This window comes from Piliocolobus tephrosceles, chromosome 20 (genome assembly GCF_002776525.5).
Source record: "Piliocolobus tephrosceles isolate RC106 chromosome 20, ASM277652v3, whole genome shotgun sequence".
Classification (NCBI taxonomy): Eukaryota; Metazoa; Chordata; class Mammalia; order Primates; family Cercopithecidae; genus Piliocolobus; species Piliocolobus tephrosceles.
In genome coordinates, this window is record NC_045453.1 from 45,538,122 (window position 1) to 45,558,650 (window position 20,529).

The 20,529-nt window shown below is 44.3% G+C and overlaps 1 protein-coding gene across 3 annotated transcripts in view; it reads left to right on the plus strand.

Moving 5' to 3' along the window:
- Nucleotides 1-3,062: 3,062 nt before the first annotated feature.
- Nucleotides 3,063-20,529, plus strand: part of KIF16B (kinesin family member 16B) — a 311,606-nt gene continuing 294,139 nt past the window's right edge. For all 3 annotated transcript variants that reach the window (XM_023217818.2, XM_023217819.2, XM_031934693.1), the window contains exon 1: nt 3,063-3,282. In XM_023217818.2, coding sequence (XP_023073586.1) covers nt 3,236-3,282 — 47 coding nt within the window. In that variant the 5' untranslated portion in view covers nt 3,063-3,235. The remainder of the gene's footprint in view (nt 3,283-20,529) is intronic.

A 20,529-nucleotide genomic window follows, 5' to 3' on the forward strand; every position in this document is an offset into this window, starting at 1 on the left:
AATCAATTATACTGAACTATAACTATCAAAATGTTAGAAAGAAATATGATCTTAAGGTAGGTTTGTTATTTAGTGACTCCCCTGAGTACCCACCCCTTCTTTGGGGGGCCCCCTCCTACATTGACTGGGCGTGGCCATGTGACTGCCTTTGGTCAATGGAAGTTCAACAAAGGCTTGTGCATAGGGCGTGCTCCCCTGGAGGGGTGTCTCGCCGCCAAGAAACCTGGAAACTGGTCTAAGCTGAGGATGAAAAAGCAAAATGCATCAACTTTTCCTCACCCCAGTTGAGCCTAGACCCCAGCCACAAAGCCCAGGTGACACCAGCAACCCACAGAATTGAGAAAAATAATAACTGGTTTTTGTTTTAAGCCTCCACATTTTTGTCAATTATTTTTATCCATCAGTACACGACTGATATGGATCCCTAAATTCTATTACTGACCTTTTGGGCCCCGGATTTAGAGGGTTTTTTTTTTTTTTTTGAGACTGGGTCTCTGTCCCTCAGGTTGGAGTACAGTGGTGCGATCTTGGCTCACTGCGACCTCTGCCTCCCATGCTCAAGCGATTGTCCCACCTCAGCCTCCTGAGTAGCTGGGACTAAGCACACGCCACCATGAGTGGCTTTTTTGTTTGTTTTGTTTTGTCGTAGAGTCAGGGTTTTACCGTGTTGCCCAGGCTGGTCTCGAACTCCTGAGTTCTGGCAATCCATCCTCCTCAGCCTCCCAAAATGTTGGGATTACAGACATGAGCCACCGTGCCCGGCCTAGAGCTTCTGTAACTGTTTTTCACTATCAGTATTTTAAGCTCTCACAGTTTGCGTAGAGGTCATCTATCCCCTGCCTCCTTGCAGGGAGGGTGGCAGCGGGCAGCATCTTCACTCCCCGAACGTGCTGGAAATGCCACGTCTCAGGCTTCCCCTCTGACCTGCCCATAAGAAGCCGCAGTTTCACAAGACCGCCAGGTGATTCCTTTAAACATTCAAGTTTGCAAAGCACTTTAAAATAGGCACACTAAAGTTTCAGAAGATGAGCAAACCCCTTATCTTATAATAATCTTCCCCTTCAGAAACTTCCTTCACGCTCCAATAGAAATATTTTCTGCTAAGAAAGTGGCCGTTTCATATCGTCTGCGATGATCAAGCCTTACTGCCTCCTATTGAAAAGCTCCAGGCATGCTGTTTGTTGTCTAAAGCGTCTGCGGGGGGGGCGATGGTCCGTTTTGTGTCAGACGGCAAAGTCGTGGAAGGACAGGGGGCTTATAAACACGTGTAGGTTTTTGGAATTACATTAACGAATGAATGAGCAAAACCTTCTAAACTACCGACCAGTGAAACCCCGATACAGAAAATCGCTGTCATGAGTAAGCTAGTACTCCTCCTGAAAAGTTTGAATACTGAACTGGCCAGCGTCCGCGCGCCGACGCCCCCCAGGTGGCCGGAGTGACCCGGAGCAGGCGTGGTGGTCTCTCAGCCCCGCGCGTTGGGCCCACACAGTTTGTCCCCACGCAGCTCCCATATAAGGCGGGCCCCTCCCCTGCCACCGGCAGCTAGGGCGCCGTGCTGGCTCCCTGGCGGCTTCTCAAACCAACCCCCCGCTACTGCGCATGCTTGGCCCGCTCGCCCGCTCCTTAATATCCTGCTCCGGGTGTTCCTGCCAACCGTTGGTCAAATTCGCACCCAGCTCTGCTCCAGACAGGGAAAACCCAGTGATTTCTGCGCTCTAGACACAAAGGGATGCTATGATCCCTGCTGGCCCTAGAGGTCCAGGGAAGGTTATGGGAAGATAATTCTTTGTGTAAGTGGGTTGCGTATTTGCATACATCATTCCACTTGATGCTTTCGCCAACTCTATGCCGTTGTTCCTGATTTGCAGACGAGGCAAGAAGCCTCAGAGGCGCCCAGTAATTCAAAATGGATGGCTGACACGGCTAGTGTTGGAGCTAGGACTTAAAAACAGGAGCTCTGCCTCCATTCCTTGAGTCCCCCATTATAGCTTGGCTTCTTGGAGGGGCTGCTCCTGTGGCTTACAGGTGGGCTTCTGGGTGTGTGTAAACGATTTCATGCATGCTCGATTCAGTGAATGAATGCATTTATCTTCTACACAGGAAGGGAGGTGGAGCTCACTTCTACCAGAGGCCCTAAGCCTTAAGATACCAGTTGTCGGCCTGGCGCGGTGGCTCACGCCTGTAATCCCAGCACTTTGGGAGGCTGAGGCGGGCGGATCATTTGAGGTCAGGAGTTCGAGACCAACCTGGCCAACATGGTGAAACCCCGTCTCTACTAAAAATACAAAAATCAGCCGGGCCTAGTGGCACATGCCTGTAGTCCCAGCTACTTGGGAGAGTGAGGTAGAAGAATCCCTTGAACCCGGGAGGTGGATGTTGCAGTGAGCCGAGATCGCACTATTACATTCCAGACTGGGTGACAGAGCGAGACTCTGTCTCAAAAAAAAAACAAAAAAAAAAACAAAACCGGTTGTCTTCGCCTTTAACTCCCTTATGATTAAAACTAAAAATTACTAAAGTGTAACAAAAGTGCAAAACAAGTCCAAATAAGGTTTGATTCTAGCCAATGTAACGACATTCCCGCACGCATTTAAAACATCCAACGCCCTATTAACCGCTTGGAGCTCCTTAGGGTAGCAGAGAAGGCCCTAGCGGAGTTCGCCACTAACAAGCTGTGATCATCTCTGCGACTCAGTTTGTTCGAGGGTAAAATGGATGAGTTAACTCATGCTTGACTGGGTGAAGCCAGGTCCTTGCTAAGGGCTGAAAAACTGGCTTTGGTCATCTGACCCCAGGACTGTGATCCTTGCCGCTGGCTTTAAATTGCTGCGATCCTCTTCTCTCCAGTTTTTCAGGCTATAAGAGTGGGTTCTAGTTTTCCTGAAACCATCCGTCCCTAGTCGCCCTCCATAACCTCTGCGCCATGGTCCACAACGTGGCCCTTCCAGACTAGGCGATCCCGGAGGCGGCGCCCAGGCCCCGCGGCCCCGCCCCTCCGCACCGCCCGGCAGTCGCCAAACCGCGGCGCACGGATCACGCGGGCGGGTGCCGCTCTGGGCATGCTCAGTGGCCTGGCAGGTGGGGCCGCCGCGGAACTCCAGGTCCGGCCGGGAGCAGAGGGGCGGGGGCGAGAGGGAAGTGGGCGGGAGCCGGGATCTGAGTCGCCTGCGTCGCCGGCGACCGCGGAGTTCTGGGCTGGTGGGACCCCGCGCGGGCTGGGTCGGGATGAGCGATGGCATCTGTCAAGGTGGCCGTGAGGGTCCGGCCCATGAATCGCAGGTGAGTGGGGCCGCCCGCGCCCCGCCCCTTTGTCGCGCGCCCACCCTGAGGAAGCCTGTTTCCAGCTCCCCCAAAGCCAACCTGGACTTAAAAGTGTCACCGGCTGGTCCCTGGCCCACCGGGCCTAAGCTGTGGCCTCTGGGGGCCTGGAGGAGTTCGTGCACTGCTGTCCCGTTCACATTGCCCTGGAGAGGACCCTGGTGGTAAAGGAGAAGAGTCTGTTAATTCCCTCCATCCTATTAACTTGAGCTTTTCCTGTTCCCCCTTTAAAAAAGCATCAAGGGAACATTACCATGAAGATGTAAAATAGTTGGGGGAAGGTGAGAGTGCTGAGGGGGGCACCACGAGCTGTCAGGCGAACCCCTCATTTCTACCAACTCAGAAGTTCTCTTAACAATTAACCATGCTACTTTTAAATCTTTCAGTTAGAGATGATTTTGATTCCGTGAATGGCTAATCCATAACTTAGCAGTTCCTAACTTTATGTCAGAGACGACTCTGACAGAGTCCTGACTCCTAGAAAAAAGTCAAGGACGCTTTACACGTGTTTGAAATATTCTGATATTAAGAGAGAGGAAGAGTGTTACACACAAAATTTAATCTTGTTATATATTTCTACAAAGTAATGCTTTTCAGAATCCTTATCTTCATTCACTGAAAAATAGTCTGTGCTCCCTTTTCAATGACCTCTTTTAATCAGTTTAGAAAGATTGTTTGGAAAAGTTACTTTTTAAATTGGTTTGACTTTAAAGAATGAAGTAGACCTAAATGGGATGTGTCCTCAAAGGTGATAGGCGAGGTTCACACAGAGCCATTTGATTTTATTGACTTCTCTACCAAGTTGGTGGATATTTGACTTAACATAGGCCTTTTTTGCTTTTGTCATATCAACTTGTGGAGGTTAATGTTTGGTAGTTCTGACGCCTGATTGGGGCATCTGAAGACCATAAAATCAAAAGATTTCCAGAACCTTATTTGACTCATCTGAATCTGTTTCTTCTCTTGGCAAGTAGGGAATCATTATTTTGGTTTGTAATCATTAAAACCCAGTGTTTTTAGAATCTGCTTTTTGTGACTTTTGAGTTATTTCTAAAGCTGTTTAGAGTAAGAGTTTGACTTTTTTGCTCTAAGGTAATATTTATGTTTCTGTGTACCTTCAATCATAGCAGATAAACTTTACAAAGATTTTTCTTTATTATGGATTTTCATGTGTATGGAAGTTCTTTTTCTTATTTGGAATAATATGAACATATGCTAGCAAATTGTGTTGTTTAACTTTAGAAAGTATTAACTTTAGAAAGTATTTAGAAAGTATTAACTTTAGAAAGCACATAGCATTGTGCTGGGTGCTGTCTGGGATATAAGGGGAATGAGACCTGGTGAGCCCGTGATCTGGTGAGAGAGGGATTATGTACTGGCATGAGTCTTGTGAAGTATTGGGCCTGCTGGGACAGGAACTGTGAGTTCAGTGCCTTGCCAGTGTAGGCCTGGAGCCCCGGGACATGGAGGGATGGCAGGAAATAAGTCCAGAGGCCTTGGGCTTTGAGGAGGCAGGTTCACGTGATGTTATTTATATTCTCAGTAGAGAACTCTGGTGGTGTCAAGGTTGAGGTAAGAGGCAGGTGATCAGCAGTCTGAGCCAGAGGTGAAATGGGAAGGCAGGATAGTTACACGAAGACCATTCACTGGCAGAATTGGCAGGATTTGGCAGCTCACTGGATGGGAAGAAGGGGGAAGGATGCGAGCGTAGAGTCATTAACTGAGGTTTGATGCTGAAGGAGGCGAGTAACGATTGAGGAAGGTGGACAGTGAAGTTGGTGTGTTCTCTCTTGGATGTGGAGAGTTACATGAGATGCAATACGTGTCAAGTACAAGCACAGAGCAAGTGTTTCATGCATGTTGACCTTGTTCATTATCTGAAGTGTGGGAAGGACATCCATCCCGCTGCTAGAGGTGTTCAGCAGAAAGCTGAAAACGCGGGGTTAGGTCTCAGGTGATTTGAGGGTCGACATTTGGAAATCTTTTGCACATAAACCACAATTTAAGGATGTTACGTGAGAATAAAAGGGAGCCAGGGATTGGACATTGGGATATGCCCCTCTTTAGGATTTCAGGGAGAAGATTGACTTGCAGTCCATAGAGGAGAGCCAGCACAGCAAATAGTCATGGCAGGAAAGGGAGAAGAGCATCCTGAAGGAGGTGGTGGTGGTTAGTGTCAAATATTGCCAGGATGATGAGAATAAGATGGTGTCCTTGGTCTTGAAGACAAGGCTACTTGATAACCTTCCCAACAGTACTTTCAAGGAAAGTCAATGATTCAGAAGTTGGCAGTGAGTGGAAAGAGATATATAAATTGGCAACTGAATATACTTGACCTAATTTATAAGGAAAGACATGCGTGCTATAATAGTGATAAAATGCCATTTTTTTAACCAGCGAGATTGATAAATATTAACTGAGCATCAATTGCTGGTAGAGGAGTGATGAAACAGACGCCTCTGCATTGGTCACAGAAGCATAAAGGATCAAAACATCTGAAAGTTTCATATTGGGAAATTTGACAGTAGCTGTCAAGATTAGAAATCTTTATACTTAAGCAAAAAATGCTTCCCTAAAAAAATTGGAAATCTATAAACTCTTTGATCTGACCATTTCTAGTTTTTCTAATTTCTAATTTTTATTATATGGATTATATTTCTGCCTACAAAGATCTATGTGTAAAGATGATGATTTTTGCATCATCGTTTATAACAAAAAATCATAAATGACCTTAATATACAAAACTGGGAAATTTGTTAAGTTACGGCCTGAATCATTTGGTGGAATGTTATGCAACTCTTAGAAAGAGGGTGTTGATCTTAAAAGAGTTCCAAGGTAGAGGATTGAGAAAAGCAAGATATCCACAGTGGAGTAAAGTTGTGTGTATGTGTGTGCTAACAAATGTGCACACACACACACACACACACACAGAGATTCATCTGTATGTAATGGTTTATAAGAAACCTAACACTGATACCTCTAAAGAGGAGGACTGATGATGAATCCATTAGGCAAAGGTGAAAGGCATTTTTTTCTTTTTACTGTTTGTTTTTTTCTCATGCGTAGTTTTATAATTAATACTTAGAATTAATTATTGACCCAGCAATGCTTATTTAGGTAATTTTAAAAAGTCACCTACAAAATTCATTGGCACTGGAGAAGTTTCAGTTGGTTGTGAGGAGGATTGAAGGAAGTTGTTAATAATTTTTTTAATGTTAATCTTTAGTGGAGCCTCAGGCAAAGGGAAAGCAACCTACAGAAAAACAGGTCCCAGGGTTATTGGAAAGTAAGGACTGCTGGTGGTGGAGTGTTGAGTTTGACTGAGTTTCTAAACTAGGGGCCTTTGCAGTAATCAGCGTTGTAAGGAATATGAGTGCTTGATTCAGGCTAAGATGTGATGAGATTATTTTTATTGCCTTGTGGCTTTCAATTATGTGGCAATAATATTCATTTCAAATGCGGAAGTGATTCTGTTGCATAGGCAAAATAGTAGCCACCTTTATTGAGACTTGACTCTGTGCCAGACTCTCTGGTCCCAGCTCCAGGTACAAAATCCAGTTGAATCTTTGCAGCCATCTTGGCATGTAGAGACTATTATTGTTATGCCATTGTACAGATTGGGAGACATAGTTTCTTGGTGTGTTTGGACTGCTGTAACAAAATACCATAAACTGGGTGGCTTATAAACAACAAGCATTTATTTCTCGTAGTTCTGAAGCTTGGGATATCCAAGATCAAGGTGCCAGCAGATAGGCTGTCTTGTGAAAGCCAGGTCCTCATACATAGTAGATTCCTGCTGTGTCGTCACGTGGTAGAAGGAGCAAACAGACTCCCTTGGGCCCGTTTTGTAAGGGTACTAATCCCATTCACAAGGACCTCATGACCTGATCACCTCCCAAAGGCCCTACCTCTTAATACTATCTCAGTGAGGGGTTAGGTTTCAATATTTGAATTTTAGGGGGACACAAACATTCAGATCATAGCACATAGTTAACTTGCCCAAAGTCAAAGTCAGTTTCTTAAGACAGTCACAGCTATGCCATTTTTTTTTTTTTTTTTTTTTGAGACAGGGTCTTACCCTATTGCCCAAGCTGGAGTGCAGTGGCGCAGTCATGGCTCACTGCAGCCTCAACCTCCTGGTGGGCTCAGGTGATCCCCCTGCCTCAGGCTCCTGAGTAAGTGGGATTGTTGGTGCACACCACCACACTTCGCTAATTTTTAAAATTATTTATAGAGACGGGGTCTCCCTATGTTGCCCAGGCTGGTCTCAAACTCCTGGGCTCAAGTGATCCTCCCACCTTGGCCTCCCAAAATGCTGGGATTACAGGTGTGATCCACAAAAGAGTTGCAGTTGGGTGTGAAAAACACTGTTGTGAGTTCAGGTGAGATAACGTGTGTGGATAAAGCTCTCCACACAGAGCCTGGCGTTCAGCAAGGGCGCCATGAAGAGTGCTTGTTGTCATTACTGTTATTTTTACAGTTTAATAATTGTAACTTTATTCAAAAGCAAGTATTTAAAAAGTGGCAAAAAATATTTACTGAGTGCTGGTGATGTGCCAGCTTCATAGCTATGTTTTATAATATGCTTGCTTATCTGATAGGGCAAATTCACCCCATTCTTTTTCTTTTCTGACTGTTCTCACCCTTTCTTCCTGATTAGCCTCTCCGGTAGAATCTAGTGTGAAGTCTATCAAGTTCAGGAGAGAAAAAGAAGAAGAAACCACCAGTGGCATTTTGCCTGGATTAGATATCTTTAGCGTGTACTGACGTCTTCCCCTTTTGAAAAGAAGATAGTGTCAAAGGGAAAGTAGTTCATGGTTAGCCTCTTAGGTCAGTGATGATGAGGACAAACATGTATTAAGGACAGGAGGTATCTGTCAAGGCACTACCAAGTACCAGGTACTACGCTTCTTTTTTTTTCTTTGAGATGGAGTCTGGCTCTATCCGCCAGGCTGGAGTGCAGTGGGGGATCTAGGCTCACTGCAAGCTTCGCCTCCCGCGTTCACGCCATTCTCCTGCCTCAGCCTCCCAAGTAGCTGGGACTACAGGCTCCCGCCACCACGCCCAGCCAATTTTTTGTATTTTTAGTAGAGATGGGGTTTCATCGTGTTAGCCAGGATGTTCTCGATCTCCTGACCTCGTGATTCACCCGCCTCGGCCTCCCAAAGTGCTGGGATTACAGGCCTGAGCCACTGCCCCCAGCCCAGCCCTACGCTTATTTCTTTACCTTGGCAATTGCATTTCTTCCTCCCACCAATTGACTGACTGATAAAAGCCCTCACTTTTTTTGGGGGGGGACGGAGTCTCTCTGTCGCCCAGGCTGAAGTGCAGTGGCACTATGTCGGCTCACTGCAAGCTCCACCTCCCGGGTTCACCCCATTCTCCTGCCTCAGCCTCCCTAATAGCTGGAACTACAGGCGCCCGCCAGCAGCCCCGCTAATTTTTTGTATTTGTAGTAGAGACGGGATTTCACTGTGTTAGCCAGGATGGTCTCAATCTCCTGACCTCGTGATCCGCCCGCCTTGGCCTCCCAAAGGGCTGGGATTATAGGCGTGAGCCACCGCGCCCTGCCAAACCCTCACTTTTTATCCCCGTTTTACAGAGGGGGGACTGAGACCCCTCAGATAATAATGCTGGGTTGAGCCAGCTCCTCCGGTTCCCTTCAGAGCCCTTTGTGTAGAGACTTGTTGCCTCGGGCTTACAGATGACAGAAGCCCGGGGCCTCAGGGAAATGCTTATCGGAGAACACACAATACAAAAAAATAACAATAGAATCTGTGTACGGTTGAGATGGAACCTCTAGGGAATTATGGAGGCTGGAGGAAGAGATCTCCAGGGCTTCTGCAGTCTCTTTAGATAAGAGGGTGGAACTTGAGTTGAGCCCTGAAGGGGTATTACCAGTGACCTTATAGATAGTTTCTGTTAGGTGCTTGGCTGATACTCTTTGGAAGTTGACATTGTCAGCCCATTCTACAGATGAGGAACAAGGGCTCAGAGACTGAAATGAGGAGGTTGATTACTCAAAAATAAATAAGACTGCCCAAGGTCACACAGCTAGTATACTGCGATGCTGGATTTAAACCCAAGTCTCCCCTACTCTAACTTCCTAAAGTCCTTTCATTATACAGAAGACTTAGTCGAGAGGTGGGCAGGGAGTGGCTGGAAGATAGGAACACGTTTACTTCACTAATGATTTTAGACAAATTGAAGATTTTGTAAGAATTAGTTGCAAGTCTGGTAGACAGGGTGTTGTGTGGACTTTTCTTTGTTAAGCCTGGGCATTTGGGTTTTTGATCTCTAGATCCCTGTGCTGGCCGGTATGATAACTGTCGGCCCTCTATGTGACTATTTAAGTTAACATAAAATAAAATAAAGATTTTAGTTAATTGCATTAGGCACACTTCAAGTGCTCAATAGACACATATTCAATAATGCAGATATAAATATATCCACCATCTTGGAAAATTCTCTTGTGCAACAAGACTGAATAAAGGCTTGAATTCCAGCTCTTTTACTCTCTAGCTTCATGCCTTGGCACTTTATTGAACATGTCTGTGCCTCAGTTTCTTCATCTGTAAAATGGAGATCTCCATAGGACCCACCTCGTGGGGCTGGAATGGTAGTTGAATGAGGTAACATTTCTTACAGTGTTAGGTCCAAAAGTCAGGGTTCTGTAAATATCAGGTATATTTTTAGGCATTGTGAACTACTAATGGTTCTAAAACAGGGCTGTCATTTGCCATTTAGTGTTTTCCGAAGTTTCATCTAATAGCAGTGTAGGGAAATAATAATACTAGCACCAGTAACGGTGAACTTTTATTTACCATTTGCCAAAGGCTGTGCAAAGTGCCTTTTATGCATTATTATCTCCCTGACTTTCCTGCCACCACTCTGTGACACAAGACTGAGGTTCAAGATGTCTGTCTGAGTGCTGACAACCAGTGCAGGAAGACAGTAAAGAGAACTGAAATATGACCCATGGTGATCGGATTCTGGGCTTGATTGTAATTGGAAAAGGCGGAGGCAAGGGGCAAAACTTACAAACAAAGCCCTGAAGAAGCAATCACTGTATTTTCTGATTATGAAAATAATGTATGCTTATGAAACGTGTGTTATGCAGAAAAATATACCGAAGAGATCAAATCACAAATTGCTTATAATCCCACGATCTAGAGCTAACTACTCATAAACTTTTGGTGCGTTTGTACCTAGTCTTTTTCCCGTTTGTGTAGGAACATAACGTACACACTTCTATATCCTGCTTTTTGCAGTTGCAAGAGACATTCTAAAGACCAGTCAGCAGGACATAGAGAAATGGGGAGTCAAAGATGATTCTGAGTGGCTTGGGGCCTTATTAAGTGGAAGAATGACCTTTCCCAAAGGCACCGATGCTGGCCCTGCGTGGGTCGGGGTGGGTGGAAGGGCTTGGTGGTCTGTTGATTTGTTTCGGGGTGCTGGTGGGAACTCCGGGCAGTAGAAACTCAGGTGAGTTATCAGCTCTGCGGATGTGCGTTTGCAGGTGGGTCACCGGAAGTGATAGTTGCTGTGGTGGAAGTGAGTTCTGTCTCCTAGGAAGAGCCCAGTAAAGAAGAAAGAGAGAGGGTAACAGCAGTGCTGCATAAGCCAGGTTCACGCTGGAGCCCTTCACTGGGCTAGCCGAGTGACTGGGCAAGCTGATTTTCCTCTTTAAGGCTCAGGTTCTGTTTTGTAAAACAGTGATTCTCAAAGTGTGGCCCGGGGACAACTGGGTGTCACTGAGACTCTTTCATAGGGGTTCACAAAGTCAGAACTGTTTTCACAGTACCACTAACATGTTATATTTCATTTTTTCATTCTCTTGTGACGGTACAGTTGAATTTTCCAGAAACTGCATGATGTGTGATGATGTGATGGCTCTGTGGGCTGTGCATTTGGTTTAAAATTTTAACAGTTTTAATTTCTAATATGGTAACTATCAGTAGATAATTGATGTTAATAAAAGCTCTTGGGTCTCCTCAGTAATTTTTGAAGCCCATAAAAGCGTCCTGAGGCCACAACATTTGAGAACCACTTCTGTAAAATAATGCTGTGTAAGTAGTTGAGATCAGATGAAATAAATAAATACATAATAACTGTCCACTAAATCATAGTTACAATAATTTTTTATACTCACTATTGTTACTGACAGCCAGATTTCGGGAGGTAGGAGTGGAGGATCAAGTTGGAGAGAGAAGGGACGTGGAGAGAGGAAGGCAGGAAGGCAGGAGAGTAGAATGTCACACCCAACCAGGGGGCTCAAGGCTTGGGAGGAGAGAAGGTCGCCAGTGCGGAAGGCTGCACAATCAGGCGGTCAGGCTCAAGTCTCTGGAGGGAATTGTTCTAGTTGAGGGGTGGGAGGCAGTGCCATGTTTGTGGGAGGTGTGTGGGATGTGAGGGCGTTGGAGGTGGCCTGTTGGGATGTGAGGGCGTTGGAGGTGGCCTGTTGCTGCCCTTCCAGTTAATGGAGAGATGAAAGGAAGGAGAGAGCCTCGTTTGTGTTCACCTGTGCAGAGGTTGACTCCTGTAATCTTTCGAAACTTTTTTACTCCTTGTTTGAGGCATGGCTTGGTCTACATCCCTGGATCCCAGCCCTTACCTGGACATGACAAACCCAGGCTCAGCAGAAGACAGATTTTTTTTGTTTGTTTGTCTCTTTTGGTTTTGAAGAAGAGAAAAAGAAAACAGGGAGTTGGGGGTTGGTGAACGAAGGCTGGAGGAGCAAGGGAGGAAAGGTGCTGCTGGCTGGAAAGAGAAAAGGGGGCAGAGTTGCTGCTATTGCTGACTCCTTGAGTTGGGAGCACGTGGAAGTTTTTTCTTTCTTTTAGGTGAACTTGATAAGTAATGTGATGCAAGTGCCTGGTGTTTTTCCTTATGCAATATTTTAAAATATCTTTGTGTGCAAAATACACCTATACAAGATGTATTAGTAGTTTAAAAGGTGCTCTTGAGTGACCTAGACTGTTTACTAAACATGTTTTGGTTTTAAACTTCTATTGCTTTATTTTAAACATGGAAACTTGAGAGCTTGAGAGTGTGTGTGAGCTTGAGAGTGGAGTGGGAGAGAGTGGAATGGCAGAGATAGTGTGTGTGTGTGTTTCTTTTTACCTGTCAGAGAGAGAGAGAAGTTATTTAGAAACGTCCAGTTGTGTGATATATAGCACTTTGGTTTGAAGTTGATTTATATGATGCTTCCTTGTTTCTTGACTATTTTTCTAGGTTATTTTGACAGCTTTGTGTTTGCATATTCTGGAATTGGGATGCCCTCTTACTGAAGCTTGTTTTGTGAAAGAGAATATGTTAATTATATTTGTATCTATAGCCTGGGAAAAGAAGTAATAGTGTTTTAGCCCCTTCCTGAGGACTGAGAGATTTATTTTGGTGGCTTTGACTGCCTTTCCTCAAGTTCAAGTTATAAAAAGACAGGGGAAAAAATCCTTCCAGGGAGGTTGGTCAGCACTGGCTTGAACTTAGCCCACACATTCATCCAAGCACAAAGGAGGTAACCACCAGCAGGGCCAGGGAGCTTGCCTTCAGTCACTGAGCAAGCTGAGCATTTGTGGTTTTTGCTCTGTCCATTTCCAAATGTATTCATTTTTCATTGTTACTATCCAGAAGAGAGGAAATAGCTGTTTCTGTGAGCAGTCATTTATTCATAGACTCTTTAAGTACATTTCAGTGAGATATGTAGAATTTAAAGTAAATTGAGAAGGTTAACGCTTTCAATGTAATGGTTGATCAGTAATTTGGTCACTAATTACTATTTCTGGCCACTCATTCACTTGCTAGGAATTCTGCTAAATCCTGCACGGTTTTATCTAATTCACTTCTTCACAACAGTTCTATAGGGGTGAACACCATTAGATTCGTCTTATAGACGGGAAACTGAGTCTCAGAGAAGGATCAGGTTCTGTCTTGTATGCCCGTCTTCAGAGAAGGCTTTATTACCTTACTTTGATTTTCTGGCTTGGTAACATTCCCCTTTTTATGAATGTATATGTGTGTGTATGTGCGAATATATTTTTGTTTGCTTATTATCTCTCAAACTCTCTGAGAGCCAGTCACCATGTACGTCTTGTTCATGACTGTTTCCCTGGGGCCTGGCACTGTGCCAGGTAGACGTGAGCACTCAGAAAGTATTCATTGCATTAATAAGTATCTCCTCTCACCCTTCACACATGCCTCGCACTTTCTGTGGATGCTCGTGAGGGATTGGGAATCCCTAGTCATGGCATTTGTTGCATGTCTCACATTGTTCCCCGTGAGGAGGAAAAGAGCATCTTGACAATCCTCCTACTGGGTGTTAGGAAGACGCAAGGGGTGACAGAGGGCTGAGCAAGAGCCTGGGTAAAGAAGGACAGCTTCAGCTCTTTCCCGTGTATTCAGTTTACTTAATATTACACTCCCAATAAAGATTAAGATTACTTAAGATTACACACCCAATGTATATTATGATTATCCCTTAAGGTTAGAGAGTTGGAGGTACAGCACTATGGTAGGGCACTATACTGTGTTAAAATGATACATAGTTTATAGGGCAGAATACTCTTGTTTCTTTCTTCAGAAAAAGTGTTTAAAAAATTTATTTTGAAATAATTGTAGATTTATAGTAAAGTTGCAAAATAGTAGAGAGTACTCATATATGAACTCTTCACTGAACTTCCTGTGATATTATCCTTTATGTAACCACAGTACAATGATCACAACCAATAAATTAACTAAACTTTATCTAGATTTCACTGGTTTTCCCACCTAATGTCTTCCTTCTGGTTCAGCATCCAATCCGGTATCTCACATTGCATCTAAATGTGGCATGTCTCCTGAGTCTCCTCTGGTACGTGACAGCTTGTAAGTCTTTCCTTGTTTTTCATAACCTTAATTTTTGAAGAGTACTGGTCCGTTGTTTTTTAGGATGATTCTCAGTGTGGCTTTCTCTGATATTTTATCGCAAATAAATTGAAGTTAAGCAGTTTTTGCAAGAAAACCACAAAAGTGATTTTGTGTCCATATGATACTGGGGTATGTGATGTCAATGTATCTTATTATTGGTGATGTTGACCTTGAGTGTGTGGTTAAGGTGGTATCTGCAGGGTTTCTCCACTGTAATGTTTTTTTTTTTTTTTTTTTTTTTACCTGTTTATAATTAATAAATATCTTGGCGGAGATACTTAAAGTTTTTGACTTCAGTTTGCAAAAGAATTTTCCCCTCATGGGAACACATCTTAGATTTTCTAATAAAAGTTATTGTGAATATAAAAACTATGTAAAACATTTTTTTCCCTCTGATTAGTGACAAAGGATTTGTCATATCATTTGAAATGAAGGACACTTGTGTTTTGGAAGGCTGATGATGATTGTATAGAACTATGTGCTTCAAACAAGATTCACAGTAAGACATTCATCCGCTCAATGCATGCTGATATTTTTTCTACTTTCTACTACTTTTTTTTTTGTTGTTTTGAGACAGAGTCTTGCTCTGTGGCCCAGGCTGGAGTGCAGTGGCTCCATCTCTGCCCACTGTAACCTCCACCTCCTGGGTTCAAGCGATTCTTCTGCCTCAACCTCTTGAGTAGCTGGGATTACAGATACCCTCGACCACACCCAGCTAATTTTTTTTTTTTTTTTTTTGCATTTTTAGTAGAGATGGAATTTCACCATGTTGGCCAGGCTGGTCTTGAACTCCTGACCTCAGGTGACGCACCCACCTCAGCCTCCCAAAGTGCAGGGGTTATAGGCGTGAGCCACTGCCCCTGGCCTCTCTACTACATTTCTTTTAAGAAAAGATGATTGATACTCACTAAAATGATTTTATGATTCATAGTTTGAAAAAACACTGATGAAGTGAATTTATCATCCAGAGAAGAAGTTGGCAAAATCCAATTTTGTTATTTGAGACAACACTGAGACATCATGCCGTCAGAGTGACTGCCAGTTCCGTTTCCTCTTGTTAGCTGGTTAGAGCTCTTTTTTTTCGAGATAATGTCTCACTTTGTCCCCCACGCTTGAGTGCAGTGGCACGAAAATGGCTCACTGCAGCATTGACCTCCCAGGCCCAAGCGATCCTCCCACCTCAGCCTCAGCCCCCCAAGTAGCTGGGTGATTTTTGTATTTCTTTTAGACATGGGGTTTCACCATGTCGCCTGGGTTGGTCTTGAACTCCTGAGCTCAGATGGTCCACCTGCGTTGGCCTCCCAAAGTGTTGGAATTACAGGCTGGAGTCATTGCTCAGACCAAGATTTTAAACTTTTAGGAGTATAGGATTCTGAACCCCGCATGGGATATCTGCTCTCAGGAACTTGGTGTCCTTTGCCCCAGGGACCTGTGGTCTCACCTCATTGCACCTGCTGATTCTTATTTTCCCGGTCTTATTGACAGAGTGTAAGCCATCACAGGGATTCTGCCTGGGGCACAGGTAAGTCACTGTGTGAACTTCCTCTGAGCAGGACTTATAAGTTCCCCAGGGAACTGTCAAGAAAAAATGATTCTAGGTGACGGAGACTAGCTCAAAAGTGAAGCAATTTGCCAGATAAGGCTTTACAAAAATACTTGGTCTGTTCTCATCCTTTTCCCTAAAGGTGGTGTTTTCATTTGACCAGGTAGGTGGGCCCTTGTGAGAAGGTATCAGTTGTCCTTGGCTGGTGCCCACATGTGATGATTCAATTAAGGCACTTTTCTTTCTTTTTTTAAAAAATATTTTTAACTTTTTATTTTGAAGAATTTGCAAAAATAGTACAGAGTTCCCATGTACCTTTTACCCAACTTCTTTGAATGTTATTTTCTCCTATAACTATCTTATAATTATCAAAACCAGGAAAGTAATATTGATAAATTATTAACTAATCTGTAGACTTTATTCAGATCTCTCAAATTGCCCCAGCAATGTCTTTTATCTGGTCTGGGATCCAGTCCAAGATAACAAAATCCATTTTGTTATCATGTAAAACATTTTTTTTTTTTCTTTTTTTCTTTTTTTGAGACAAGGTCTTTTTTGCTCTGTCACCCGGGCTGGAGTATAGTGGCATGATCATGGCTCACTGTAGCCTTGGCCTCCTGGGCTCAAGTGAACCTCCTGCCTCAGCCTCCTGAGGAACTGGGGCTATAGTCATGCACCACCACACCCAGCTATTAGTAATTAAAAAAATTTTTTTGGTAGGAGATGGAGTCTCCTTATGTTGCCCAGGCTGGTCTTGAATCCCTGGGCTCAAGTGATCCTTCTGTGTTGGACTTCCCAGCATGTGGGGATTACAGGCATAAACTGTCTTTGTTGTTGTTGTTGCTGTTTTGTTTTTGTTAAACCCAGCTGTGTGAAACATTCTTAGTTAAGACTTTTTTTGCTATCGGGGCAACTTTGCCTATACTGATAATCATATTTAGGGTAAGAGTAGATGGCATTTCCTCCAGGATACCTCTGTCCATTCAAAAGATTGAGGAATTCTGCCTCCTGGCATCCTTTGATGGACTGTAGATAGGCACTTTGGGCTGTTAACACCTTGACTGGATTGTTTACTTTCACTTATCAGATGAGGCATTTTGATTCTTGGTGGGGTGGAAAGGGTTGGAGTTTAGAGTGAGTTGGAGGAAGACAGGTCTCAGTGGTGTGGCAAGTATTGGTTTTAGGCAGAATTAGTTAAAACAGTACAAGAGTTGCAAACTCAATGCCTTTAGGGGCCAGGCAGACCTGGAATAATTCTGCGTTAGAAACCATGAGCAGAGAGGAGAAAATAAATTTATTTTTAGCTTCACAATCAGGGAGATAATAGGCTGTGGAGGGCACTTGCTAGCTTCCATAACAAATTTACCCACTTGTTTTTTTTTGAGTCTTCCTTTGTTGCCTAGGTTGGAATGCAGTGGCATGATCTGGGCTCACTGCAACCTTTGCCTCTCAGGTTCAGGCGATTCTTATGCCTCAGACTCCAGAGCAGCTGGGATTACAGGCGCTGACCACCGCACCGAGCTAAATTTTGTATTTTTAGTGGAAACATGGTTTTGCCATGTTGTCCAGGCCAGTCTGGAACTTCTGGCCTCAAGTGAATCTGCCCATCTTGGCCTCCCAAAGTGTTAGGACTATAGGCGTGAACCACCGCACCTGGCCTACCCCCACGTTTTCATGGCTTGCACTAAAGATACCAAAGAAGTTTATCTTTCGTCATGTAAACAGATGGCTATCTGACCAGTTGCTGGTCAGCAGGTGGCTTTTCTTCTATATCCTGGAGCCTCTTTTATATCTCTGGGGCCTCACTGTCATCTCTGCCTAGCCAGCAGAAGAGGTGAGAGGGTGGAGGAGGCATACCCTCTTCTTGGCTGCTTTGGTGTAGGAGAGACATATCAATAATGCTCACCCTTCGTTGGTGAGAATCGTCACATGGCCACACCGGATGCAGGGAAGGCTGGGAACCTGTTGTTACTGGCTAAGAGCCACATTCCAGTAACACTTCTGTACCCAGAAGGGGAAGTTGTCTCTTTCTGCCACACCCTGTGTCTAGAGAGATGATGTTTCTCCATTCTGATCAGCGATGCCATTCAGGACGTCTGCACTTGCCACGCATCTGCTGGAGGTGTTCTTTCCCCAGATGTCCACATCTCCCACTCCTCCTCGCTTGAGTTTTTGTTCAAATGACACTTCTTCAATGTGGACTTTCTCAGTTATTCCATTGAAAATAGCGCCCCCTATCGCTGGTGTTTCCTATCCCACCTCTCTATTTTTCCTCATTTACAGCACTTGTCAAAATTTGGCCTCTTAGGTATTTTCCTTACTTCCTGGTTTGTTGTCTGAGTCCCTCTGTGAGCACTGGGGCCACTTCTGTCTTGTTCTTGGATCATGCTCCTTGTGCTAGGTGTGTACCAAGTGTTCGGGTGTTGAATGAAAAATGGGAACCTGGACTGTTAAAATCCCTAAATTTTCAAATATTTGGCAAGGATTATAGCGGAAACAAACAACTAAAGCAAACCATGCAGGCCAAACAGATAATCTCTGTGGGTGTGGCGCTGTCTGCCGGCTGCCAGCCTGGGCCTCGGGTGGAGGTCCAGGTGCCAGGGACTGAGGCTGGAAGACACGGGTTTGCATTCTGAGTCTGCCACTTGCTCATTTTGTGAGCTTGGAGGTATTATTGTACTTCTCTGAGCCTCAGATTCTTCTTCTGAACCATGACTTCAATAGTCCTCCCTTCTTTCCCTCTTCCTCTGGTGTTACTGTGATGACTATATGGGGTAGATTATATGTAAAAAATGCACAGTGGGCCAGGCACAGTGGCTCATGCCTGTAATCCCAGCACTTTGAGAGGCTGAGGCAGGTGGATCACTTGAGATCAGGAGTTTGAGACCAGCCTAGCCAACATGATGAAACCCCGTCTCTACTAAAATTATAAAAATTAGCCAAGCGCGGTAGCGGGCACATGTAATCTCACCTACTTGGGAGGCTGAGGCAGGAGAATTGCATAAACCCAGGAGGCGGAGGTTGCAGTGAGCCAAGATCGCGCCATTGTACTCCAGCCTGGGCAACAGAGCAAGACTCCATCTCAAAAAAAAAAAAAATGTGTGTATATATATATATATATATATATAGAGAGAGAGAGAGAGAGAGAGAGAGAGAGAATATTGAGATATTTTACATTTTTTCTAGTAAATACATCTTTAAAATCTGGTGTGATTTTGTACTTACAGCACAACTCAATTTGAGCTAGTCACGTATCAGGTGTTCAGTAGCCACGTGTGGCTGGTAGCTGCCATATTGGACAGCACAGGTCGAGTGAGTAAACAAAAGATCATAAGTTAGTGGTAGGTGGTAACATTCTGTAAAGAAAATAAAGCACTGTAAAGGGGTAGCTAACCACAGATAACATTGGTCAGGGAAAGACTGTCTGTGCAAGTGATTGGTGAAGGAAGTAAGGTAATGAACCGTGGTAATATCTGGGAAGAATGTTCTAGGCAGAAATCACAGCCAACGCAGAGGCCATGTGTCAGGAGCATGCCTGGAACATGCAATGGATGCAGGGAAGTCCGTGGACCCTGAGTAGGGAAGTGTGGCTCATGTAGGGCCTGTTAAGCCATGGTAAAGTCTCAGGTTTTAAGTGTGGTAGGGCCATTGGAGGAGTGAGAACATGTGGTGGCCTGACATATGTTGTCAAAAGGTCACTTGTGCTGCTAGTGGAGAACAGACTTCCAGGGGGCAAGAATAGACACACAGTGATTTGAGCAAGAGGCCTGGATGTATACAGTCATGATTATTCACTCAGCAAGGATTTACTGACCACGTACAGAGTGCACAGCATCATGTTTTGCACTGGGGACATAGTGGGCATAGTCCTTGCTCTGTGGAAGCTCCGGGTAGCCAGTTAGTGACCAGTTGGTTCATAGCAGAGCAGTGTGAGAATGTGGAGAGCCATTCTGTTGAGGAGACAGGTGTGATACCACCTGGTTGTGCTGTTTCTTTCTTTCTTTTTTTTTGGTGGGGCTGATCACCAGCTAGAGTGTCATGTAAAGAAGTTGCAGCCAAGTGACCTGCTAGTTTCTTCTAGCGTTGAGATGAACAGCCTTTATTCTGTTGGCAGTGGACCATCTCTGAAGATGAGCTGGGGAGGTGGGGGCTGATGTTATCAGTGTCTAGTGAGTGGACCAGTGTTGGAAGAAGGAGAATGGTAAAGGAGGGAATTTAGGAACACTCCAAGGCAAACTTTTCCCCAAGGGAACCTTGTTTCCAGAGTAACATAGCCTATGTTTTCTACTAACAAATAGTTTTCAGATTTTCTGCCCTTTCTCATGACTAATAAATGAATGGGTCAGTAGAAATAATCCATTCCTCCTTCTCTAGAGCCTAAGTGCTCGTGAAACTGATTTGATTGTCTTTGATTGGATCTTTGCTTGAATTCCTTTCTCTTTTGATTTTGAAGAATAAGTAAGTTTTGCGGTTGTTTTTGTTTTTGTCATCTTCCCCCTTTTCCTTTTTACCTTCTCTAACTTTTGAGAGGTAGCTATCACTAATCAGTACTGAACAAAGGTGATGTATATTTCTGTATCGTCTTCTTAATCCCTTGAAGCATATTTGTATTTATTGATTTGCTTTGTTTTTATTTCTTTATTCATCTGTTCAGCAGACATTAAGTGTTTTCTGCATGTGAGAAACAGCTTTTTCCTTGTATGAACTTTTCCTTGGAGGATGACCTTTGGACTATGGCTTGATTAAATTAGTAAGGTTTC